Source organism: Phaenicophaeus curvirostris, chromosome 22 (assembly GCF_032191515.1).
Source record: "Phaenicophaeus curvirostris isolate KB17595 chromosome 22, BPBGC_Pcur_1.0, whole genome shotgun sequence".
NCBI classification, from domain to species: Eukaryota; Metazoa; Chordata; class Aves; order Cuculiformes; family Cuculidae; genus Phaenicophaeus; species Phaenicophaeus curvirostris.
This window is the reverse complement of record NC_091413.1, coordinates 1,951,206-1,978,329: the sequence shown is the minus strand read 5'-3', so window position 1 is coordinate 1,978,329 and position 27,124 is coordinate 1,951,206. Positions and strand designations below refer to the sequence as shown.

Below are 27,124 nucleotides of genomic sequence, written 5' to 3'. Positions count from 1 at the left end.
TGCAGGGAAATGGTGGGGCTGACGTATCTCCTACTCCTGAGCATGAACTCCATTAGTCATGCTACAGGGTTAAAACAGGGACTGTCAGAGCAGATCTGATGAGCTAGTCAAACAGATTCAAAATTATCAAGAACAGTATTTGAAATATATGTTTAAATCCACTATTGTTTAATGATGACCTTTGCCCTAAATGTATGAATACCAGCGTAATATTGAATGACTGAAAGAAAAGCAAACCTGGAGTCTAGTACGTTTCCTATTGACTAATTGAATTTCTTCACTTAATTCTTCGGTCATAAATCTGCCTGTGTATTGCTTTTTTGTTAGGTGACCCATGTACCATCTCATCCCAGATGGAACTGGAAGAAGCCTTCCGTTTGTATTGTCAAAACAGAGACGAAGGGTTAATTATTCACGGCAAGTATCACTTCAAGAACCTGTATGCAGTTGTTAGCAACCTGAACACCTTAAACGTGAGATTGGACTTTGCCTGTCAGATAACGTTCTTTATGTAGCTGGTGCCCTACAGTTTGATGTTGTAAGAAGTTGTTCTTTTGGGGGTGGAGCCTGAAGCTGAAGTTGTCCGATAGGCTTGCAGCGGCCTTCAGTTTCTAAACTGCTCAGATTTCTTAATGCTGTAGTCAAGTATAAGATCTTGCCAGTATGGACCCAAATTTTAATTACATTATTTCTCATGAGGGGTTATTAAAAAGCTTCCATAAACTGTCTTTGTGTAAACATATTCAAGAATCAAGGAAGAAGTATCACTGAGAACCTTTTCGCTTAAAAATCTAATATTTTTGTTTCAGTTTTCCCAAGTATTCCAGAGAAACCCGGCATGCCTTGTCCAGGAGAAGATAGTGAGTACTAAAATGTTACCAAATTTTAGCTTAATTATTTTCAGTCATATGGGAAAAAAATATTGAAAGATTTTCATAAGCCATTGTTATGTATGCATGTATCTGTTTTGCAGTTTCGTATTAGAATGTAAAATATTCAGTAAATACCAAAATATTACAGTTTTAATATGATTTTATACATTAACTAGAGTAGATGAAAGGTTAAATGTAAAAAGTAGACAAGCTTTCATGTTGTGACTAGGTTATTAAAGTTGTCTTATAGAAAGAAGAGTATATGTGCAACACAATATCTGCTGTTCTTGTTCAGCCAGTTAGAGAAAATGAAGACTTTTCTACGGTTGTCAGAAGTCTTAAAGAAATAATTTTCCTTGAGACACTTCATTTCTGTTCAGAAGGAAAAGAAGATATCTACATGGCTTTCCCAGTTTATTTTTAGGGTGAGCCAAGCAAGCATTTGTGTAGCTGTTTCCAATGTATTGTTTTCTGTATATCTGAGCTTTTTTCACGCCTTGTTTTATGTTCTTGTCTGTGTACTTTCCTGTGTCTATCAGAACAGTAGCTCAGTGGGTTTCTTATTAATTTTGCATATTAACAAAGAAATGCGCAACAAATCCATCTTGCTATATCGCATAAGATGCTTCTACTGTATGCCTGGGCAAATAAGACTCAATTTCAGTACTTGTTTGTTCATGGGTTAAAATTCAAGTGAGGACTGTGTTCTTACATTTTACTCTATGTTGAAAATACATAGGTTTTATTATGGTGTCACTTTCCAGTTTAGCCTAGCAGCTTGAAAATACCTAGCAGAAAATATTTTCAGGCTCAAGTTTCATGAACTTTCTGGAAAGGGTGGCCTTAGTTCTATAGGTTTAGGGATGTTCTTGTATGAGGAATGCTGCTTTATTCTGAGACCAGAGTTACAGAAGGTGTTATATCCTCAACTAAATCTCTTCCTGGAAAGGGGTCAGGTTTGCATCAGCACAAAAATGGAAACTCTGTATCTACAGAGAATATTGTTAGCAGCAGTAAAAGTTTTGGTTTTCCCTCTATCTTGTTACTTTCCCCAATACTGCCTTAGGATGTTTGGGTGGTTCGATGTCTTGTGCGCCTTGGACTTCTCCGAGAATTACATTACAAAAAAAGGTGACGGATTTGGGGCTTACCTAGCCCAATGGGGCTGGTAAATGTTTGGACGCTGAAGGTAAATATAATTATTAATACTCCATTGTAAGTGTTCACAGTGTGTTGTGTGAGACAACTGCCTCTCAACGGAGACAGAACAGTTGATGTTATTGGAAATTTCTGACTTCGGGGTGCCTCCCCCCTTTATTCTGCAACTAAGAGTGGAACAACCAAGTCTAACATCATTACCATACTTGGTCTATTGCACAGCATGCTGAAACCTATTGTGTTTCCTGTTTTCCTTCTGACCTGTTGGATGAAACTTGTAGGGACTGAACTCACTTGGATGTCCATGCCACTCTTTCCCAATGTGAGAACTGAAAGAACCAGCTGAGTCCAGCTCTGTGTCCATTCCTGTAGCTGCTTAGAGGGAAAGAACAACTCATGTTGTACCAACCTGGACTGGTGCTAGTCCCCAATAGAATTATTTCCCCTTATTTGTGAAAACATAAAGCAAACTAATGTGAAAAACTATCAAGAACACTGAGCTAGCTGGAAGAGAGAAAAGGCTGTTGTCTAAAGGAGTGTCTGTGCAGATAATGTGGCATAATAAAGTTCCCTGCAATTTAATGATCTCATTAAAAGTGTAGGTATTTTAGTACAAAAAATTTTTTGTGTTAATTTGTTAGATATATTAGTTATCTCAGGCCATGAGATGAGCTGCAGAAGCACATAGATTAGTGTGGCTCAGCTGACCTGGTTATTCTGTCTGTAGGGTATTTCTCCCTGCATGGTTTTACAGGTCATGTTGGCTCATACTTTGATTGTTTAAAAAGCCTGTTTAGTAGGATGTGCTTGGGAAGTGATTTGCGGTCAGGTTTCACATAATTTAATGAATTAATTCAGTGCATATTGTGTCTCTGCATCCACAGGCCCCTCATAGACATCTGGTATTGTGGCCTAGTACTATTTCCAAATTGTTTTACAACAAACCTATTAAAGTGTGTCAGTGCCAGTTTTGCATAAACTGCATGTGTTCAATGTTATTGCTTGTTAGCTGAAGGCATACAAAAACATCTGCATTGCACTTAGTGGGTATGGAAATGTTATTGCTATTGGTGGAATAGTTTATTCAAAGGACTGTTTCTTTTGACAGGATTAGAGTATTGTCCTTTGTTCAGAAGATATTTGCTATGTTTCAAATTCCTTTTTTATTTTATGTGGATTTTCACTGCAGTTCAATTTATAGGCAATTCTTCTACTAAATGAAAATATTACATATGCACTTTTCCAGAGCATCGTGTTTACACTGCAAAGGAGCTTAGGAGTTTGCCTCAAGTTATTTCCAGAGACAAATAGACAGTTAAGTACCCTATCCAAAATGGGCTTCTACCTAAATTACAGTCTCTTAAGTGTGGACTTCCTGTTTGAATCAGAAGTGCAGACAGTTTGAAATAGAATTTTTAAAGAAAACTATTGCTAAATAACTTCATTTGCCATATATTGCTCAGACTTGTTCATGTTGGGTCATGGAGTGGCTTTCAAATTGTATGATCTTCACAATTGCAAATATTTTGCTGTGACTTTCTGTAGAACTGTAGGTTTTCCTGTCCAGTTCCTTCCAAAGCACAATTGTTCTGAAGAAGAGTGCAGAAATACAGTGCAGAATGTCTTGCCTTTACGTGGATATGTAGTAATAGAATTGCTGGCTCTCCTGGACCTATGGGAAACTGATGTGGTTTTGAGATTGTACCAGCCAGTAAAACTTGAAATAAATGCCTGTGATCCATTAATGTAATAAGCCATGCGATTAATATTTCAATTGTATTTGCACTCTTTAAGAAGATATTTTTGTGCTTGAAGAACCTACCTTCTTAGATTGATCGTGATGCTGTCTGCAAAGTAGATTTTGCACAGTCTCTGGCCCCTGAACTTGTACTGGCTCTGTTTTCCTCTTGCTCTGGAATTTTTGCTCTTGTTTTTTTTGCACCAGACCCGGCTCCCACTGTGAACGTGGGGCTGCTGTTACCTTCAGCATGTGAACCCATCCCACAGGCTGGAGTGGTGCTGCTGCTGCGTGGGTGAGGTGGCAGGTTGCTAAAACATCTCGTATCTCTTCCCAGATGCTCAATGTGACCTCTCCTAGGCAGCATCTGTTGGCCTGGAGCCGGGGATACTGATAAAGTCCTTACTAGTAAAGATGGCAGACTTCTAGGCCAGTCTGTTATATTTAAAAATATTTTTACTTTTTCGGTAGCTGAGCTATTTATTCTGTGGGAATTGATACTAAGCTGGTTGTTTCTGAAGTGTTGAGGTGTGTATTTCCCTTCTGTGCTCCGAAGTGACAGCCTTCCCGATACCAAGCGTGGTGTCTGATTGGCAGTTTTTTAACTTCGTTATTGTAGCCTCAGCTTATTCGCACTGACAGCTCTCGATCTGATTTATCTCTCTGGGTGCTGCGGTGCCTTGTATAACAAAGTGTGCTCGGCTGAACAATTTCTATCGATTTGTAGGACTTCCCTAATGGAACTGCCGGTTTTATCAGAGGAATACTTGTTATTGTGACATCAGCTCCTTGACATCCATGCCGTGTTTTAGTTTGTGCCTCAGCTGCTGGCTACAGCCTCTCAAGGGAGCCAGTACCACCCGTGCCTGGATACATGAGGCAGGGATGTGAAAGGGAGAGACGGGGGTAACCAGTCTTCCATTAAATATTTGCTCTTAATGTTCGAGCTGATCCTGCCTATTGTCCTTGGTATCTAATGGTATTCAAACAGCGGCGTCAGTGGAATAAAGGGAAAATGTTTCGTTTCATACCTACCACATTGTAAAGCGTAAAGAATTAGATGCTGAAGAAGCTAAAGGATAAACCCCAGTGAGTAATGCATGCTTTTTCTGTAGATTTTATGTATCATCATTGTGATTGCTGCTATGAATTGAGGGCATTGATGCGGTATGTGTGTACGTGTGGTGCAGTGGAGAATAGAACTCAGCATTTTGGTTATGATACAGTTGCTTTGCCTGCCACCCTCCTTTGCAGCCATAGATTGTTACAAATGCAGAGATTCCTGCTGCCTCCGGTGGGTAGGGATGTGGCTGAGACACCTCTCGGAAACACTGATAAAATTGCATTGAAAGGACTCCTGGGGAATATATTTTGGGAGGAAAAGGACAGAAGAGTGAGTGATGCTGCTGCTGCTAATAAGGGAGATTAATGAAAGACATGTATCCAAAAAACCCTGACGGTATGTGTTCAGGGCCTGTTTATTGTAAGATTGCTGATGTAAAGATTGATGATTATGAGGGCCTTTTTGTTGAATTGTATTTAGTGGGTTTTCTTAGATGGATGCTTTTTAACTGTGAAATAATTGTTTTGAATTAAGGTTTACTTAGTTTCTGATATTGTCGGGGTAAACTGTGCTAGTACACTGCATTTTTACGTCTGAACAAATAGAAATGTGTATTTAACGTTAAAATTCATGTCGGATTTCGGTAGCTAGCACTAACATTTTAGGGTGGTTTTGCTCTTGGCTTCGCTAAATAGAATACAGACTAGGAAATGTTTAAATATTTTCACAAAATAGAATGAATCCATTTTTAATGTGTAAGTGCTTATGACATCAGTCTGACAGCAGACTAATGTGTTTATTAGCTAATACTTCTGGCTGATTTTGCTGCCTTTTTTTTTTTTTTTGGTGATGATGACAGTGTTGTGGATGTCTCTTATGCTCTTTGTTTATCTGCTCAGTATTTTAGCATTAGCTGTTTGGACTTCATTTTCCTCCAAGCCATCTTTCTAGATAATGTCATCATAGTGTTCAGTAAAGGTATTTACTAACCTAATTATTGTTGTCAGCTATTCTGTTTTAGGTTATAGGTATTTGGGTTTGCTTTATGTTCTGCCTGATACTACAAAATAGCTCTAAGAGGCTTCTCGCTACAGTACCGTGGCCTGTAAATATTTTTCTAGCTCATAAGGCAGATTTTTCCCTTCATTTGTTACTGTATTGGCAGCAGTGATTAGGTTATTCAGAGCACGTGAACCAATTTCATCCCCCAATGAAGAAAGGAACTATTGCAACCGTAGAGACTATTCGGAAGGCATAGATTGGATTGCACTGGATAATTAGGCAGTTTTGAAACTGCTAGTAACCCTCTCCTGGTTTTTAGTAATTGAACTGACTGAGGGGGAAATGGTACTGGTTTTAATGTAAGGTATATTGTTGCTTAGGAATTGAAATTAGCTGTGTCATAGTTTCTCAAGAATACCTGAAACCTCTTCCTCTGTCTGAACTGGGTACCACATTTTTGTTCCGTATGTGGCTTATTAGAAAAATATATGCACAGATTATGAGACATTGTAAGTTACTGAAGGCAGAATTGTAGTTCAAGGTCTGGCTTGGTTATAGCAAGTTAATGTTTTTAATTCTATAATAATTCCAACATTTTTCTCAGCTGTGAAGCATCCTATGAAGTTCAAAGAGCTAGGCCTCCCTTTTGATAATTGAGGCATGAAATTAAAAACCACACATCGGATCGTGGGGCTTGATATCTTCCCTCACTTTAAGGGACTGGGTGTCTCAGCAGATATTTGTAAACGACAAACTAAAAATACAGTGGAATAAGAATACTTGTGGTAGTTTTAAAGATGTCATAACAAATAACCAGTGTTTGTTATTTATTTATATATTTATACCCCCCACCCTTATTTATTGCTCAGGAAAGATGTCACCTGGGTTTAGAAAACTTCTCTTAATGTAATATCGATCTCCACCCCTCTATGTTATCTCACATACTTCCAGTCTTTATACTTCTCATACATTGGTAAATCTATTCCTGATACCAGGGCATTTGGAGTAACTAAATTGGCAAGAAGATGATGAAGGTTTTTGAGTTTTGTTGGAATTAGTGGACATGCGTAAGCCTGTTAAACCTTTTCTAGGTCTGTCTGTCTCAGTAGCTTGAGAGATCTATTTAATGTCTAACCCTTTAAATGATATGGTCAAGGTTAATTGTATGTTATTATACCTTGGATTCTGTGTAATTAGTTACTCTATGCAAATTATGGTTTTTAATGTTTAACTGACCCACAGAAATAGCAACAGAGGCCTGCAGGACCTGTAAATAAATGGACTCTTCCACATTTATCTCTTGTATCTTTGAGTTACTGTCTGAGAAACCAGATTCTGAGATTTCAGGTGCTGCTAATTTGAAATAGAGAGCACTTGAGGAGTGACACCTTACAAGATGAAGAAGTAGTAGCAGTTGCCATAATTGGAGACTTGCCGTCAGTACAAATCTGGGTGGTAAATCCATCTCCTGAAGTGGAAAGGCAAGGAACAGCTAACATCAGGCACGCTGCAAGGGTGGGTCTCAGAAGAGGCACGTCAGAGTCCTAATCATCACTGTCAGTGCAAGAGTTAAGTGTTGAACAGACTGTGCAGTTCTGCCCTTAAACCACAGGGGGAAGGTAGTGACTTAGGCAGTGGAAGAATGAAAAGCTGAGGGTCTCAATTTTGCACTTAATTTGTAATCCTGAAGTTCTGTTACTAATTCTTCTGCATCTGTAAGTGCTTGTCCTTGAGTTATTAGCTGGGGAAGTATTTACAAGGAAACCAGAAATTATTTGAAGGCAAAACTTAAGCATTTTAGCATGGTCCTCTTTACTGTAACATGTTCACTCTAATAGTAATAATAATGCTCTTATATGCCTCTTCCAATAATTTAGGTTACCTCCCGCATTCTTCAGTAAATGAGATACAGATACTCTGTGACTGGCACTGGGACCCAATTCTTTAGGCTGTCAGCTCTAATGAAAACTATTCTTACCCACAGGAATTGCAAAGAAAGGAAAACCTCAGGCAGGCAGTGATAGTGATAATGTAGAGCCTGAATCGATAGGTCTGGGATGGGAACTGATGTATTAATTTCAAGGTGCAATCATAGTTTTTAACAATAGCACTACAAGCTACCTCAGTGTTACTTTGAACTTGTTAGAAGGAATAGCTATCATAAAATGATTTGACGAGCAGATCTTATATTATACACAGATAATGGAGAACGCAGTAAAATCAAAAGGGTTTTAGATGAGAAGCAGTGTGCAAACTTTGCAGATCTGGTATAATTATTTTCCTTTCCTCTGTGGGGTTTGAGAGCCCCTTCTAAAAGCTGAAAGATAAATATCATCATTAATATCAAAGATTTAAGCGTGTTTTTTTTTAACGCACTGAACACCATAGCTTTCCAGTAACAAAACAGATGAAAGGGCAGGTACACAAGACTGTATCATATGCTGTGTTTTTCCCCATGAGGATAAGAAGCTGTGGGATGGAACATCACATTCTTGGGAAACGATTCTCTGCATCGGGGAAGACTTCCTCAGTTTGCCTTTAGAATTACTGTATAATCATTTAACCCAGAGTATCACAGGTATGATGAGTATCTCCTGAAACTATTCAGGTTTTTTTTATTTAGCTATTGTCAAAAAATAAAGGGAAGTTTAGTTGATACTTTATATTGCTGCGAACTCTAGTTCATGTGTTATACTTGTGAAATGTATAAATACTGTTCTGTATAGTATATGAAGAAGCTTAGAAGGAGTAAAAGGACAAATGGGAGAATCTGAGATCAGTTTTATTTATTGAATGATAAAAACTGAGCACAATTCACAGAGCTCGAATTGTGTCATAAAAATGACATTGTGTGCACTTAATTTCAGCTTGCTTTCCTCCTGAGATGAGGCAGAAAAAGGTACTGTGAGGTACAGAGGTGTCAAAACTGCCGGTCTGAAAAAGTGATAGATCTGGAGAGTTAGTCCTGCTGCAAGGTAATAGTGTCCTCTGTCACACTGAGCTATTGCGTACTTTGCTGGGTATAATATTAGCAGACGGCTGATTAAATTGGAAAGAGTTCAGGGAAATATGCTCAAGACTCTGATTTCTTATGAAAAATAAAGTATACCTTTAGGAAGTAATAGCTAAACTGAGTTTCTGTCATTCTGCTAGTACTGGAGTAATGTCAGCATGGGGAAGGAAAATGAAACTGTTTTAGAGTGGATCATAAGCTGAAGTAATGGAACCGTGCTGTGAAGGAAAACAGTCTGACTCAGAAAATGTGTCCTAGCACTGAGGCTGTAGAAACCAAATAATGGTTTCAAGGGCATTGTGAAGGCCACCTTATAGAAGCTTATGACTTTGAGGTAAATGTTAAAGCTGTACTGAATAGCTGGTGGGGTTTTATAAGTTTTGCATTTTCAGGGATGATGCAGTCCAATAGGTGTTGGTGCCTATGACTTGAGGGCAAACTAAGTAATTCAGTATGCACTGGAAGAAAACTTAAATAATATCCATTTAATACAAATGGTAGTAACCTAAATAGTAGGAACTCCATGCTTTTCATGAACAGCTCATGGTAAAGTCATTGCTTAAGAGAGGGGATGGGTTTAGCTACTTCTAATTTCAATTTCATTCTAAGCACTGGGTCTGGAAGCTGCTGCTGGTAGTTCTGTGATGGCCAGCCTCATGTTCAATAGCAGTTTGAAATACAAATAGAATTGTACAGGTAGGTATGAAATAAGGGGGAAATGAGGTCTGCAGATTGTGCCACGGCCAAATCTGCAGGAAAGTTTCCATGCAAAGAGAGCAAGACTGGGCCTTCAACTTAAACAACTAGCAGAATATGATACGATGTATTTAAAAATTATGTAAGGTTTAAGTGAGATCAATTAACATTTTCCTATGGGACAAGAAGTGGGACTCTTAAAATGAAGTCTTCTAAAATGGTTTTTTAGGGGGTTTGTCTGTAGTTAGCTTTTTCGGATTTCCTCTGACCCTTTTGATAACTTGCTGTGCAAGGCAAAAAATGACAGTAGGTGAAAATTTGATCTAATCAAGTGTTAACTGATCACGTTTGAATGGACTGGATTCAGCTCCTTCTGATTGCTGTCCAGCTCAGTCACAGAGAGAACTGCAGTTCTCACCCCTTTCAGCTGCCAGTAGATAGAAACCATGTGTTCTCAAGGATTAACTTTTTCTAGAAGATGGGTGGTGCCGAATCTAGGTTAGGGTTCCCCAGCAAGTCTCAGACAGGCTACCGATAACACAGAGTAGAACCAAATTCCTGCAGAAAACTTCTTTGGGTTGCTCCTCAGTAGGTCTGGATTGTATGGAAGACAGAGGCTTTCTGTTTCTGGGCTTATATTTCTAGTAGAAAGTAGTGCTTCACGTGTGTACTGAGACATAGAAGTTCATTTAAAAGAAACCAGTGGCCTACAAAGTGGGTACAGATGTAGACTAGAAAAGACAAGCGTGTCCTGCTTCAGTAATCTCAGCTTTGTTCTGTTAAGTGCTTGCTAAGTACAAATTGTAGAGGTTAAGTTTAAGCTGTACAATTTACAAACATGAAAAATGAGCAATGCCTGGATAAAAATATACCTAAATAAAGGTGCTGGTTTATTAGTTCAGGTGAGTAGAGTAATGCTCAGGTCTCTGTTGTGTAAATGGAACTTAATATTAGAGACATGCTTCATCTCATGCTACAGATTGCTTAAATATTCAGAACTTCATTTTGATCTACTTCAGTACTAAGTTAGGTAAATTAAAGAATTAAATCATTTAAATAAGTACTGGTTCAGTACTCTTTCAGCTTGATTAAAAACATTATAATGCAGATATTAATTCATGTTAATAGAACATTAAATTCAGTTTTCGTTGTAGTAAATCTTTTAATGAAAGCAGTTTTGGTTTTTTTTTTGGAAGAGTATATGATGCAGTCATCAAAAGAATCCTTTTGGGCTTTTAATAACAACACAATGCATGCTTGGGTTTGAGTGCATGTTACCACTGTGGTTTTGGAAACAGGAGCCAACTACACATCATAAAAGGGTGTAAAGTTTAAGATTGCATAGAAGGCCAAGTTAGAGAAGGGAGAACTTGTACTTATTGCTTTGCTAAATTAAAATGTTAATCACTTCAAAAGTGTGGGTCCACCACTAATTTTCTTCTGTCCCTTTTCATAATGTGTTCTTTCAAATCACAGCAACAAATAACAGCAGCTTTTTTTTCCTGTGTTCAGGACAGCCTTGCAAAATGCGGATACGTCCGCAAGAGATTCTGCAAAGGAAACACCACGAGGCTCACATAAAAAAATTGGTTTGAATTCTGAGTTACTACTTCAACAAGCAATAGTAAGAAGCCTTGTGAAGTAATGGAGTATTCTTTGGACACTGAAAGGATAAATACCTTCAGCTGCTTTAAGATATTTTAAAGGATACTCTTTTTCTTGTATATCTGCCATCTTAGATTTCTTTTTTATTTATTTAGAAGGATTGTTGCATAACACCAGTAAAATAATGGTCTCTTCTGTTATTTTGTCCTGTAATACCATCATATTTTGGCAATTTAGTTTCAAAATAATTACCTGCCTTCTGGAGGAAATGGGGATTTCAGTTCATTAGTCTATGCTCACGAGACTACAAATATATAGACCCTGTATGCAGGTCAGTGTATCATTGTATATTTAAAACAGATTAATGCTTCTCAGCAAATAACATGAATACTGAATTTGTTGTCACTTAATTGACAAACATTTTTGCACTAACTAGCTAATAAGTGAGTCAGCTCTGGACTGTTAGGCACTGAGTCATGTTCTTAAGAGTTCTTAGCGATCAGTGAATAAATGAATGGTTAGTCTCACAAGTACAAAGGGAATTCAGCCTCTGTGACTGACCTCAGGATTGGTGTTGTAGAATTCAGCATGGCAGGAAGGGGACCACCCAGACTCACTACAGTTTCTCCACCAGGTGAGCAGGATCGTCCCAGTATCCTGGTTTAATCCCAAATTATCAGTCTTGGTAACATTGCAAGTAGATTCAAGTGCTCAAGCCTTGCACAGCAGTCCTCAGTGCAAAGGCACCAACTGTTGAGTGTGTTAAATCGTGTAGCCTTCCATTCTTGAAGGTGACGATTGCTGTCGGTTGCCGTGTGTCGCACAACTTGTCTGTAAGCCAGAGAGGTGGCCGTGTCAGCCGTGGGACTAACCAGAGCAATTGTAGGCACTATGCATTGGTTATGGGGTTTGCTGTACCTTAAGATTGTTTTTTAAAGCCTTTTTTTTTGCTGGAAACATGCTGAGTGAGCTTGTGCCTTTGTTTGTCTGGACTTTTGGCAGGTTACAATTCCATTATGATTTTCAAGAAATGATTCTGTAAACTATTTGCTACTAAATGCTTATGTACGTGTTTATAAAGTATTGGTTGATTATTTTCTCATGCTTGGGAGTGATTAAGTCGAGCCCTTGGATGTCCTGCTTGTTTGATTGCTAAAGTAGCTATATTGCTTGTTATTCCAGTCAGATGCATCATTGTCTTCTGCACTGGGTGTCTCCATGAGGTGCATCTGAGGGCCTCATCCACAATGTTTTTCCCATTGATCAGACCCTCTGATGACAAGTAAAGAGAACTTTTAAGGATAACTTATGTATTGCCTAAACATTTTTTCTTGTATTTCCATGAAAATAAGCTGTTATTTTTTTTTGTTTTAAAGTGAAAGCCTGTATTCTAAAAATAGTTTTTAGATCCCTTTGTTTCTTAATGTTCTCATGTATTTTGAAAGCAATCCCTTCTAAATGATGAGGCAGTCCAGATTTTCTAATTGCCATGCATAATGAGCTTTATAACTTAACAGAGGGAGATGGAGCATAAGGCATTACAGGTGTGATGGGTCTAACGGGGCACGCAGCACCACTTTTAAAATGAGATGTTAGCCTGTTTTTTCTTGGATGGCATTGTGTTCATAAATGTGTCTTCTCACCTTGCAGTGGCACGGAGCCATTTTAACAGAAGGATGTGAATATGAGCAACCAAGAGATCATGCGTGAGAAATTGGGGGGGGTGTGTGTGTGTGTGTGCAGGACCAGTTTGCCACCTAGCAGCCCCAAAGTGGGAGCCAGTTCATCCCTTTCTAAGTCAGTGGGGAACAGGATATACAAACTGTACTCTAGCAGTGTTGCAACAAGCACAGGGTAAATATTTCTGTTCTATGAGATAGAGAGCCAACAAGGAAATAAAACTGCTGGTGCTCTGTGCAGCACACTTCGTTTGTCATTGTTGCTATCTTAATTTTGCTTTTTCCATGGAGTTTAATCTGACTTTGTAGTCAATTCTTATGTCTTTTGAAAAAGAAAAGGAGGATGGGGATATGGTCCCGAACTGCTAATCCATTTTACTTTAAATTACAAATCAAATGGGATCTTCTAATCATTTTAAAAACTGCAAGAGGTGAAAGCACTTAATATCTATATATTATTAAGGATACTCTTTCCTAACTTCGGAAGAGGAATGGCAGTTGTACATAGCAGCTTATTCACAATAAAAAGAAGGGCCAATTAACATCTCGTATAATGAATGTCTGTTACATGCTTCAGAAAGCAGCTTTATTGTTTCATTTTAACTGTTTGGGGCATACCAAGTCACAGATACGTGACACAATGTACTATCCAAGTTCTTTAGAATTTCCTTTCCCAAACTTTGTTCTGTCTTTGTATGCAATTATTTTTGTTATCTTTTCTCTAATTCGGAGTTGATCTGAAATACCGATATCAATTTCCTGCTTGTAATTCAGGAGTTGGTTTTGAAAGAATGCTCACTTGTCTGTTCAGCAAAACATAAAAGAACAAAACACAAACTGGGCACTCTCACAGTGTCCAGCTGGCAGGCAGGGGACTTGGCCTGTAAACAAGTTGCATTAATCTCTGAGAGGTAATTTGCAGCAATAGCAAATTATCTCTGTGCTTGGTAGAGTAAGAGATTTTCTTATGGTTTGATCACATAAAAGCAGACTCTGGAATTGAAATTGTAATGCAGAGGAAATATTTTTATGGCCATCTTGCTGGCACTCCAGGGTACAAACCCCACTTCTCAGACAGCTGATGAATTCTTACGTATTCTGGCAAACACAGGCCTTTCTAAAATTTCAGATGCAAAAGTAATATTTTGGGCTTGGGAGGTCAGGGCTGTCTTTTAAATGTTTGTCTTCTTTAGTGCTGGGAAGGTATACTGTCATTTGAAAAATAGTTGTGCTGCCTTCTCTTTCTCCCTGCTTTACCAGGTTCTATTTTCAAAGGCTACATTCACATCCTTTTGCTGAGTGCCGAGGAGCCCGTTCTTGAATTGGAGGAGTATCTTCTGTAGATGAGTTAATTTGGAACACTGAACGACAGACAAATTGCTCATCCATTTATGTCCACGATTAATCTAAAAAACAACTGTAGAGAATATCTTTGAAAAACCAATATGAAATATATTTACGGGGTTCATTGTGCGTTACTGTTAGGGATGTAGTTGCACAGCTTGACAACAGAGGGAAGAATTGCACAACAGCCATAGTCAGTTATTTCACACTGCTTTTTATTTGGAAGCAGCTGGTTAATTTTGTTTCAGGCATTCAGTTTGAGTATTTTTATTTCCCTCGTAATCTTAACTTGAAAAAGTCTCTTTTTTTTAATCCAATTTTCCAATCTTGGAATTAGATAAAGTTCAGTACAGTTGTTGTAATTGGAGTGTATATTTGTGTGCCCCAATAATAACTTGTTATCCCTGTTAGCAGCTTAAAATATCTTCTGAGTTTTCCTCTGAACTTGTTCACGTACAAAATGATTATTCAAAAGAAATTTTTTTTTCAGTAGGCAAAGGCTTGTCTTTAATATCCATCAGAGAGGAAAGATTACTTTGTTTAATTAGGGTTATGATATCTCCTTCAGCCTCCAAGCAGCTAACTCAAATCCTTAATGAGATAACTGATGTGCACTGTAAAATAAATGAAAAAGTAGCCTTTTTCATTAAACACGGTAATTAAATACCCATGCTTTTGTGATGGTGTTCCTTCTTCTATGTGACTGGGATTAATCATGGCTCTCTGTTATAAAGAAAAATGGAGTACCTTGCTAGTTTTCTTCTGAAGTTTTCTGAAAATGTACCCAAACTCTTAGTGACAATGCTAAGAACATATTCAGTCATTTAAATTTAATCTTACTGTGTAATAATAATAATAGAACTTGTGATATAAATCTTGCAATGATTGCTGTGTTCTCATTAACCTTGGCCCTTTTTAGAGACAGGAATAAGAATAGGTTTGGCTTAGACCCCACACTGATCAGCAGCAGACAGAGCAGGACGTTGTAGCAATTCTGGTTTTTAAAGCATATTACATTAAATTCAGTTTTTGTTAGAGCGTTGCCTCACAAGTATATCATAGAAACCCGTGACTTTGATTTAATATTTATCTTTAATTAGGGAAGTGACTTGCTCTTTTATTTACAGACTTGATCAGCACAAGCTGCTCGTTAACTTATCATTCACTTAATATTCCTCACGTTGGTGATAAGCTACTTTTCGGAACACAGATGTATTAGGTTGCCTCCATATGGTGCTTTGTCTAATGAGTCAATTAGCTTGTTTTGGAAAAAAAAAAACTTGAAGTTTGTTTTCTTTTGGTAAGAAGTCCTACCAGGCATGGAACTGTTCATCGCTGGTGTTGGTGTCTGAGCACATTGCCAGGCAAAAACTTTGTGGTAGATTTGCAACTTTTTTTTAAGAAAAAGGGGGTGGGTGGGTTGTGTTTACTTTAAAGTTTGTATTTAGCAGATACTGAAGAACTATTTGAGTAAAACAAACATCAAGCAATACAAACTCTGTTGCAGTAACTGTGTCAGTGCCCCTCTGTGGCATGCAGGCTTTCAGCTGCTTTGAAAGGTTGGATTTTCCTTCACATTGCTAACAATTCATTTCATAGTGCAATGTCCACGTGGAAATAGAATAACATAGGAATGTTGGTGGATTTGGCGCTGTAGATTTGTGGAGTCATGGAACTGCAACACTTCTGTATTCCTTGGTTTTGAAGGTCGAAACCAGAGGATCTAAAATCAGACCCAGGGTTACAGCCGTTGTTCACACATTGTATGTCAGGAGCCTGGGTTTTGGTTTCTCAGTATTAAGTGAAACTGATTTTTCAACAAAGAAACTATTTACTACTCTCTTGACAGTGAAAGTGTTTGGGGTTTTTTATATGAAAAAGGACTTAATCTTTAAGGCATAGTTATTTAAAACTTAATTGTTTAAAACTTGAAAGACAGAAACATTAATGATGGTTCTGCAGTAACTTCTGAGAATTATAAGTTTTGAGAAAATTAAAAGAGAAAAATAAAGCAATATGGTAGATGCTGTTATGGTGACGGGGAAGAAATGCGCATTTATATTGGCCAAAAGATGAGACCAAGTTGTTCTGGTTGGCAGAACCAGTGTTGCCTAAGTACGAAATACAGCAGATACGCAGCCATCCACAAGATATCATGAGAGTGTATATTCTGCTGTTGTCTTCTCAGATGGAGTTATTTATACCTCTGCTGTTCAGTTCTCCATTCCCTATGAAACTGCTATACTTACTAATTTTCCGGTTAGAAATAGATGGAATTTATTCTGTACAGGCTGCCAGCTGTGTGAAGTTCCATTATAACGAGTATAAATAGTTTGATTTTTGAAGTCAAACAGCTAAGACTTCGTATTGGAAAAATCTAACTCATTGTGTTCTGAAGGCAGCTTTAAAATAATGATATTGAAATAAGAATTATTCTAGTCTCTCACATTTCTTTTTTAAGTAAGAGGATATCATAACACCCATAAAACCACTGTAAAATCTTTGCCTGGAGATGCTTAGGGGGATGCGTCAGACTCGTCTCACTGTCTAAAATACTCTCGTTAACTTTAAATATTAGAGTAAACATCAAGTCTAATTAGAACTAGTTATTCAGCAATGAAAATCTTGCCAAATCTGACTTTTATACATTTCTTTAGCCTCTCAAAAGCAGGAGAATGTTGTCAAGGTTTAACATCACTGCTGAATTCTTTAACTGGCCTCCCTCTTCTTCCCTCCTGCCCTGCGCTCCCCGCTCTGCCCAGTGCCGCTTGCATCACCTGCTGGGGGAAGCTGGGGGTCCTGGGGATGGGGCAGGGCTGGATATGTCCCCACTGCAGCTCTGAACAGGACCAAAGCTGCACAGCACATTTTTCAACATTTAGTATTAAATATCAAGCCCTGTAATTAGCCAGTCACACAAAAATGGCACATGAGTAGGTGCTAGGCAACATTTTGGTGATGTTTAATGGCAAGATAAAAATGAGGTCAGATAATGTAACTCTACTATTGCAGCTAAAGCATTATTAGCACCAAACATCTTTTGTGTGTTTACAGTGAAGGTGACATGGTGAGATCGGGGCTATAATTTTGCTAGAGGAAGCTGTTTCTTTAACAGCTCCTTCCTTCTCACCTGAGCTTGAACAGCAGCAGCCAAGGAACTGTAACAAGATTATGATCATGTGAGGAAAAAAAGAGACAGGGATAGAGGAAAGGGAGAGGCAGCGGTGAAAGCACATCCTGCAGAAGCTATCATCACGGCTGCCTTTAAAAAAAAAAAAAAATCAGCAGGGATATTAGCTGTGCGTGGATATTTAGAAAAGCAAGATTGCTTTAAGTCGCAACTTGCTTAACGTAGCATGTCTGGTATTGCCGTGCTGCCATGCTGCTGCTTTACACCTTTTTGATTTCTTTCTTAGAATCAATCTACCGACGTGGAGCCAGAAGATGGAGGAAGCTGTACCGAGTGAATGGGCATTTGTTTCAAGCCAAACGTTTTAACAGAGTGAGTACTGTTGCATGAAATGTTGGGTTTGGTAATGTTCTGTGGTAATTGTTTTCTCAGTCTCTGCTTTTTCAGTGTTTGAGTGTATTTTTCAGAAAGGAAAAGCAAGATGCTTGTTCATGTGACTTCTCAGTCTGTGCAGTTATTCAGGTCACAACCATCAGAAAAACTTAGAAGTCTTTGAATCTGGGATGGAGTTAATACAGGATTGGTGGAAATTATTTATTTTTAAAGTCTTTAAAAAAACCTACTTCTGTGACTATTTAAACTGATGAGTGCTTAGAGCAGCTTTTCTCCTCTCCACTCTATGTGATTTTGATTGCTTGTTAACGTAATCTCTTACCTTCAGTACTTTTTGTCATGCTTAAATGTTAGAGCTCTCGATGTTTGCTTTAACTGGTTTGAATCTGAGGTATTGAGTAATCTAGTTATGAAAATAAATCTCTGGTTTATAGAGCTAAAATACAGCTGTGTTCAGAATCTCACTTAATCCCCACAAGCAAGCAAATGTAGCTTTAAGGCTGAGATGCCCGCTTCACTTATCCCATTATGCCTGAGGATCGCAGCATGTATACAAATGCAGTGTGTGCTTTGGGGAATTCCATACAAACAGAGTGCAGTGAGGGAATGTCTTCATTCAACAGTCACGTTTTCTTTTAAAATGAAATTTGCTTTTTTTTCCTTAATACTTGCCCCAAAACTGCATTGAAAGAAGGGAAGGTCCCTTAAAACTCAGTATCTTATCACTAAATATTTGAAAAATAAGTGATATATCTGAATTATAACAGCACTTGTATAACATGATGTACTCACTTATTTTCTTTAATTCATAGTATGAAATGTAGACTTTTTTGTGCTTACTTGCTACATAAGTAAAATGTATTTCCCTGAGACATTATGAATGCATACCTCCCACATTAATAATCCATTACATCATGGATAATGACGTTTGACTTGTAATTAGGCAGATAGTGAACGTACACATAAAGATCTTGAAACATCGTCAGCACAACCACTTGTCAACAGTCCTAAACAAGACTTTGTTGTAACTGTCTGTGTACAAATGAAGTCAGAGCCAGAACACAAACCATATCCAGCTGAAGTTGGTTATAAGGTTGACGTGAACTGTGAAATGTGACATGAAAAGGCATAAATTAGGAACAAATTATGTTCATAGATATGTATATTACTGAACTAGATACCAAATTATAATGGTGACTGAACTTTTGCCTTCCTCTCTTATTAGGCAGTGTGGTTTGGGTTCTCTTTCCAGGACAGCGTAGTTTGGGTTTCTCCTGATTGAGGGGGATGTAGTTAAGTTTTGTTTTCTATATTTGTCAAAATACGAGAAGGTCAAAACAGGAAACAATCCTTTAAAAATTATCCATTCTTTGATCATTACTTCTTTTTTTTTTTTCCTTTTCCCTAACATTACTAGTAGGGTTTTGTAGTAGCTCGGTGCTCTCGGGCAGGACACGGCGTGTGAGTCATTAGTCTGAGGATCTGAATAACCGCCCTCCAACGTGCAGTTTGGGAGGAACAGACTTGCACTGTTCCACAGCTCTGGGATAGCTGCAGAGGCCTGTGAACAGGGGGATGAGTGTGGGCAGAGAGATGGGCAGCGGCTACGCCTGTTACGATAGTGACTGGAGGGAGCCTGCAGATAGGGGATGAGTCTTCTGCTGGCAACCTGTGCGCTGCACATGGGGGTAACTGGGACTGGGGACATTCTCAACATCTAAGAATCTGCTGTTTGGCACTTTGGGTAGAGTGAGTAAAATGGCCACGGCGCACACATGCTGGAAAAATAAAGATCTGCCCTGGTAAGGGCAGCAGAATGTGTGGCATCTTAATTTGTCCTCATACTGATTGAAGTGATTCAGGTGCCATTTTGTTGCCTGTGTGAAAAAAGGATTTTTTTTTTAAATTTTATTTTTTTTAGGTTTTACATCAGACCTGATAGATGAGTTTTAATTATGCGAAGTTTCTACTGATGTTCTACCACTGCTAAAGTGTATAGGTGCAGATACAGAATATTCTTCATACTTTACCTTGATTTTTATCAGTTTGAGTGCTTTTTATACACAATTGTATAGTACAAGTTCCTCTCAGTGTCGTTTGGGTAGCTTCTGTCAGAACCTAAAACTCGAAGAATGATTTGCTGATGTTAGGCTAATGTGTTCCATACGCTCGGGATATTTGTTTTCTTATGCTCCATTAAAAAAGGACTGTGTTTAGCTGAATTCTAAGTACAAAATGCAACCTTCAGGTGTGGGGGAACCTGGATGTTCTAGAAGAATTATTATTGACCATCTGTCAGGAGGTGATGAGGGTGGATTCTCGTAGAGTGGGTGCTTTCCCATACAGAAATGGAATGTTAACTGAGCTGATGGTGTTCATTCTGGCTTTCAGAGAGCGTACTGTGGCCAGTGCAGTGAAAGGATATGGGGCCTGGGAAGGCAAGGCTACAAGTGTATCAACTGCAAACTGTTGGTCCATAAACGTTGTCACATACTGGTTCCACTGACCTGCAAAAGGCATATGGTAAGTTTGCATTCTGTGTAAGCTGAGGTGTTTCCTCGTGTCCTGCGTTGCTGTTTCTAGATGTGCATCCTGAGGACTTAAACGTGGCGGGCAGTGTAGGTTCATAACGTTTGATGGTATTTGGTTTTCAGTGTCTGAGGTGTCTGTGGAGGACAAGCCTTCGGACTGAGCAGTAGAGACAGAGTGAGAAAAGAAAACTTGTGGTACAAGTGTGGGCAAGCTTGAGTTGGACTTCTCCAGCAGACACGCTGTGCGTTACAGATAGATAATGGATTGTCATTGATAACCTTGGCGTTTGTTGCTTTTGCCCTAGGGGAATGTTTTAAGGACTATGGCACTCCTGTGGTTTTTGCAGTAGCGCTTGCAAGTGCCTTTCCTAGGCTTTAAATGCTAATCTGTATATCTGAATTTGAGCCCTTCCTCGTACTCATCGCAGACTCTAACCAGCATCTCACTGGTTGTTGCACCGTGTGTTTTCTAACTCAAAACTTAAACCACTGCTTTTCTGTGTTGCTGTTGCACATGCCTGGCCTCGACACTGCTGTATTCTTTGCTAGTTTGTGCATTGCTGTACCTACTGGGATAGTCCTACGTGTCTCATGAGTTGTGAATGAGACCAGGGAACAAATGTGCTAGAAAACATTTTGGTGTTGTGATCTTTACCAATTTACTCAGTATCCTTGCATAATGAGTAACAAGTCACGTTTTATAAACAGGAAAAGAAGGTGCCAGTGGTCTCAATTAGGTGTGTAGCATCATGATGAAGTGTTTACGTTGTCGCAGTTCCATGTGAAATGGACTCAGAAGTCCTAAATATGTTTAAAGGCTCAACTTTGCAATAAAATATACTAATGTTACTTTTAGAGGACAGCTCAGGATCTGTTGTAGTTGCAGAGGATGGTTGACATTTAGGCTTTTTAGTAGACTGGTCTGTTTTCTAATACCTTACAAAACATTAATATTTGGAAATAGGCCCTACAAAATCTAGTTTTCATTCTGGAAGCTCCAAGTCCAAGGTTCTCATTGTACCGTAGTTGCATGGCAAGGTGTATTCGCTTACAAGGGACTGCATAAACCAACTTTTTTTCCTATGCAACTTCTGTGTTTTGCAAGGATTCGGTCATGCCTTCCCAGGAACCTCGGTTAGATGATAAAAATGATGAAGTTGACCTCCCTTCAGAAGAAACTGATGGAAGTAAGTACCTTCTCGTTAAGCTGGCATTCACGTGTTTCCCTATTTGGAGGCTCAGTTTCCACTCAACATGTTTGTTTGGATTTTTAAAAAAACCTTAATTTCGATTATTTGAGTTTTTAAAGTCACTTCTAATGAGGGCCTTAAGCACACAACTTGTTTGGTTTCTTTTACAGTTCCCTACATTCCTTCAAACCGGAAACATGACAACATTAAAGATGACTCTGAGGTATGTTTAAAAAATACCTTTGTAATTTACATTTACACACTCCTAGTCATACAACTTTTTATAACAGAGCTGATTACTTGTCCTATTTTCTCTACTGCCTTTTTTTAAAAAAAGTGGGTATTCTTTCTGAAAATTGGGGTCTTTTTTAAGCATTTTTTTTGGATTTTTTACATCTCTTCTGTCTGTGGCTTTTGTTATCCCAGTCACGATGTGAAAAAGACTTTTTTCCAATTTTTTCCTCCCCTCCATTCATGTTGGAACAACAGTGATTTAGCAGAGGGTTTGACTTTATTGGTCCTTGCCACAAAGCGTGGCTTTGCGTTGTCTTTTCTGCTCCCTCTAATGGATGTGCACCCTGTACCCCCCTCGGGCTACCTGTGCAGACTGTCGTTGTCTGATAATACGTTAACCACCCGACTCTTGGAGATGTATTGTATAAATAATACCTAATAGTTTGTAGGCAGCTCCTGTGGAAATACAAGTGAATAACATACACTTACAGTGCTTTTGTAGAAGGTCTGACACAGTCTCTGCATTCCAAGAATGTTATTCCCTTAAAGCAGTTTGAAAAATCCCAATACGCTGTATTTCTAAAGGGCTTCAAGACATCTCTTTTTAAAATGCTTCTGGCATATTTAATAAATAGGATGCACTCTGCAGAATACCAGCAGTCAGTTTGATATCCCATTTTTAGCAAGCCTGCACCTTTTTTTTTCTCTATCTCCACTACAATACTTGTCACTGCCTTTAGTTCACACTTGAGCAGTTCCTGCTCTCGGGTAAGTGACTGCCTTGTTTTCAGTCACATCTTTAGATTTTATCTCAGATTCAGAGATGGAAGGTATAAATCTAAAACACATCAGAGGATTTTAATTGTTGTCTAGAACTGCTGATTTCTGCTGTGAGTAGAGCTCAGGTGGATACTGTTTGTGTTTTTAAACGTTGATAGGTGCTGTTTGCATAACTGACCTGTATTATCCTGCTCTGATTTTCCCACCTTGCTTTTGAGCCTTACTAAAATAATTCAAGGTATCCTAGAGAGAGGCGGTGGCATTCTGGGAGCGTTGTTGACCAGGATCTTTAAGCTCAGAGCAATCTCTTCTAATAGCAGGCAATCCTAGATCAAGATTCTTTATATAAATACTTTCCATAGTTCAGCAGAATGCTGATCTATCTACAGGTACAGTAGTGTGAGGTCAGATAAAAATAGGCCACAGAAGTGTGTCAAAGCGGGGTGTACGTGGGTAAAACACAAAATGTCAAAGTACCTGCTGCATTTGCCTAGTTCAGCTGCTTGATCTTCAGTCTCGCATATTCGCATCTAATCCCCGCAAAGAGTCAAGATAAAATTTAGCTCTCTAAATAATGATTTTTAAAATAATGTTCTTCATAGTGGAATATTTCCTGCAAATTCCCACATTTGAGCAGTTGGCCTCTGCTTCTGTGTGTTCCCAGGCACCTATTAGAAATCTCCATTTTCATTATAACTGTAGTGAACAGGCAGCTGTTGCCTAAACTGAAAGCAAGACAGGTGTATTCATTAGCAAATTATTGTTTCTTTATCTGTTATCTCTTTAGATAGCGTGTATTTATTTGTTACAGTATCTGTCAGAATATGAGAGTTGCTCTTTGCTTAGTGCAAAGAATAATTAGACATGGCCTGCAGTACAAGAATTTGAGTAAAACCTCACTTCTCAAGGCGTTGCCCCCCCTTTTCCAGTAGGGAACATTTAAATGGTAGATTGAATGAACTGCTGCTTTGAAAAACACAGTAACTTTTAGTAAGAGCAAAACCAATGCTAACCAGACATTCCTAAACAAATACATTATAATCGACCATTCTGATCTGGGTCCCCATGACGGTGACAAGCAAACTCAGCCAATTCTGTCCAGTGGTTAGAGATCTTTGTGCTTTAATAGTTACTTGTCACGAAAATGTCTTCTGTTTCTTGCATCTGTTTCTTTTTATCCAGGATATCAAACCAGTCATTGATGGAATGGATGGAATTAAGATTTCTCAGGGGCTTGGACTACAAGACTTTGATTTAATCAGAGTTATTGGACGTGGAAGTTATGCCAAAGTTCTTTTAGTTCGGTTAAAGAAGAATGATCAAATCTATGCTATGAAAGTAGTGAAAAAAGAATTGGTCCATGATGATGAGGTAAAAGTCTGTGTTAATTGCGTTCTATTACATGCTGTAAAAACTTAGCATGCTTTATCAAAAAAATTGAACTTGGGAAGTGGCTGAGGCCTTAAACAGCGTTTCTGTTAGGGAAGTTTTAGTGACTTTTGAACTCATTTGTCACCAACTGATTAAATCCGAGAGAGATGTCCCTCATTTAATAGCAATTAACAGTTATTAATAGTCTTAGTAGAATGCATGTGAAAAGTAGCACATCCAGGTTGGAATAATCTGTAAGTGATGAGATAAATCGAGTAGAATTTGGGCACTTAGTTTTGAAAGAAAACAAAGATGTTTTTCAAGGCACGTGAGCGTGGCTGCAAATATCATCTGTATTTCTGTATCAGAATAGGAGCTAAAAGTGTGTTCACAGTCACAGTTATAGAGCCTGTGTGCAGTGACAGTGCTATTTAACTGGCTTGTAAAAAGAATCCTGTCTGCCACAGAAATCAGTGCTGCAGTTCTTGATTTTTTTCAAAATCCTGTTGAAATTTTTTAATAGAGAATCTCTGCACAAGCTTGGGGAAAGCAAGACAGACAGGACAAACCCACAACCCTTCATCTTTTCCCTATAATATTCTAAACCTACAAAGTTTGTTTTTATCTCTGTTATCTCTGTGATGAAACAGTCACAGAAAGCAAGGAAGGCAGATTGGAAGCACCTACAATGCTGTTAGACTGCAGCCTGCCGTTCGGGAACGGAACAGGGCATGGGGTACCTGCAGTGCCTGTGGTCAGACCACAGCTGATAAACTCCCTGAGAGGCCTGGCAGGGCCATAACAGGTGGTGTCAGGCTGCCAGCCCTCTTGGAACGCGGGAATGGCAGTGCTGATGGGGTACGTAGAGCGTGACACTGTTCCATATTTGAAAAGTAGTACTGGGTCATCCTTGGGGGCGCAATCCCGAACTCCCGATCAAATAAACAAGGGGTGGGCAACCAGTCTCAACTCACAGGGAGTTTCTTAGAGCTGCTTTTACAATAGAGAGTGAATATTTAAAATAGAATGCAGTTTTTAAGCTGATGATGTTATATTCATTAGGAAGATGGGATTTCTTGAAAGTAGGATGTTGGAAAAAAACCAAAACACATTGTTTTATGTACTGTTTGTGTTGGTAGTTTCAGTCAGTTTTTCTGGCTGCCCTTTCTGTCACTATTCCAGAGGCAAGGGTTAGGGCAGTAAAGCTGTGCTTTGGAAATACTTTGGCTTGCACATTTGTTTGATGTGTCTTTTTACAACCAAGGATTAGACTGGTGCGTGTGTGTGGCTTATTTACTGCTTCCTTTTTAACATGTGTTTTCCCAAGAAGATAGGAGCTGAAGGGAAGTATTATTTAATGAGTTATGCAGTTGTTCTGAGAATCAGAGGTGGGTGAGGAAAGTCTTCCATGAATAGTGGCTCTCATAGATAATTACGTAGAAGGTTGAGCTAACTGGCTTTTCTTTTCTATAAGAGAGGCTGTATTATGAAATTCTGGGAATTGATAGGGAATTCATTGCATTCTGTGGATGCGTGAGATATCACAATTTATGGAAGTTTAACAGGAAGTCTTTCCTGGAGAAAGAAAATGTATTATGTGGCAAGTAGGTTTAAATTGGCTGGTGCTTTCCAGGTAACACTTCATGTTGGAGAGAAGTCAAGCTTCTTTACTAAATGAGACTGAAGCAAAATCAAATACCTGGCCTTCTGCTATTAATTTTTTCTAAGCTTAGTCATGCTGCCAGTAGTGCCTGGGTGTAAAGCCAGTGTGCTCGTAGCAAGTGCAGAAAGGAAGGGGTTGCTTTTAAGACTTCCAAAGAGAAGCTATTCGGTAGCAACAAGAAGAGTTGACTTGTTTATTGTCTTACTCAAAATTGGATTTTTGGCTCACATTTGGGCCCAGGTTTACCTTTCCAAGGCATCTTCAGGAGTGTCTGAATATCAAACCTAACAGTTTGCTTTAATTTGGTAGTGACATTTCATGATTTCCTTTGAGACTTCAGTTTCACTAATTGTCCTTGACAGGACAGCCTGGTTTCTCAGGACCCAGCGTTGTGGTCTCCAGATTGGTTGGAAAGCTGGAAGTATCTGTTGGAAATGGAGAACTTTTAGAACAAATATTTCTAGTTTTTTTGGCAAGATACAGGGTGGAACATGATCCTACAAAGAGGGAATATCTGCTGCTATAAAACAGTTGTCTGTGAGGTTTAATTTTGTATGGTCATGTAAAAAATGATTGAATACTTTGTTATTACAGATGTGAATTTTGCAGAACCATGCTAGTATTATTCAAATGTTGATAGGTCTTTATCTATGGGATTGCACTGGGCATTTAGGACTTAGCCCTGTTGAAGTATTAAATGTAGCCTGTGATACCCATAAGGATGATTTTGGTTGGACAAACTAATCAGGTTTTGGTAGTTCCATTGAATTCATTTTGAGTTTCAGATGAGAAAATGAAGTTTAGTTTATTTGAACCTTTTAAAAACTAGAGAGTCACACCACTTGTGTTACTGGCATGATGTGTTTCATCAGCCTTAGGATCATTTATCTAGGGTAATAGAATTCAGTTCTATGAAGCAGTATAAGCAATGTATCAAATATTGCTGATGTGTATTTTTAAATCGCTTAAATTTTGTGCAGACCTTTCTAAATGGTTAAACTTCTGCATATATAATTGAATTGAAATGTTTAATAACTTCTTCCAGATTTTAGGGGGGTTTGTCTTTCTGAAGAATCTACATAACGATGACGATATGTGTAAAGGAGCATAGATGTTCACAGTTTCTTTTCTGGGACTGCCCACAGTGGTTATCCCGCAGGAGTTCTGATTGTTCAATTACTCTATTTCAGGATATTGATTGGGTACAGACAGAGAAACATGTGTTTGAACAGGCATCCAGTAACCCATTCCTAGTTGGTTTACATTCATGCTTTCAAACAACGAGTCGGTAAGAAAGATCTGAAATTCTTTTGTTTTGAAAATCTCGCTCACTGTACTAACTGCTTCTCCTAAAGCAAACGTAGCCGCTGCCATCGGAGCCCGTGACTTCTGGAAGGAATCACTAGTATTGTCAGGGATTCGCTGCTACCGCAAAGCCAGTTCTAGTGGGGTAGCTCTGCCAGTGTGGCTGGGAGAAAAAGACAGTGTTTTCCAGCTCTGATTGGAGCAGATGAAAGAGAAGGAGGAGGAGCTGTGCTCTGCCTTCCTGACACCAACCTGATGGCTTCAGGAGCAGGAGGGTGGCGCCAGGTGAAACAGCACTTTGTAAGAGAGACTCTTACCTGGTTCTGTGGAGGCAGGTCGGAGCTGTTCACAGACGGC

General features: G+C 38.8%; 1 protein-coding gene across 3 annotated transcripts in view; it reads left to right on the top strand.

The window, feature by feature from the left end:
- Nucleotides 1-27,124, top strand: part of PRKCZ (protein kinase C zeta) — a 44,598-nt gene that overhangs the window by 5,816 nt on the left and 11,658 nt on the right. The window contains exons 4-11 of one of the 3 annotated variants that reach the window (XM_069874574.1): nt 328-417; nt 810-860; nt 17,587-17,672; nt 20,085-20,216; nt 21,330-21,411; nt 21,585-21,637; nt 23,611-23,799; nt 26,653-26,750. In XM_069874574.1, the coding sequence (XP_069730675.1) occupies nt 328-417; nt 810-860; nt 17,587-17,672; nt 20,085-20,216; nt 21,330-21,411; nt 21,585-21,637; nt 23,611-23,799; nt 26,653-26,750 (781 nt within the window). Of the gene's footprint in view, nt 1-327; nt 418-809; nt 861-4,430; nt 4,858-5,014; nt 5,228-17,586; nt 17,673-20,084; nt 20,217-21,329; nt 21,412-21,584; nt 21,638-23,610; nt 23,800-26,652; nt 26,751-27,124 lie in introns of those variants that run through there. The other 2 variants (XM_069874576.1, XM_069874575.1) reach the window with 2 other exon arrangements.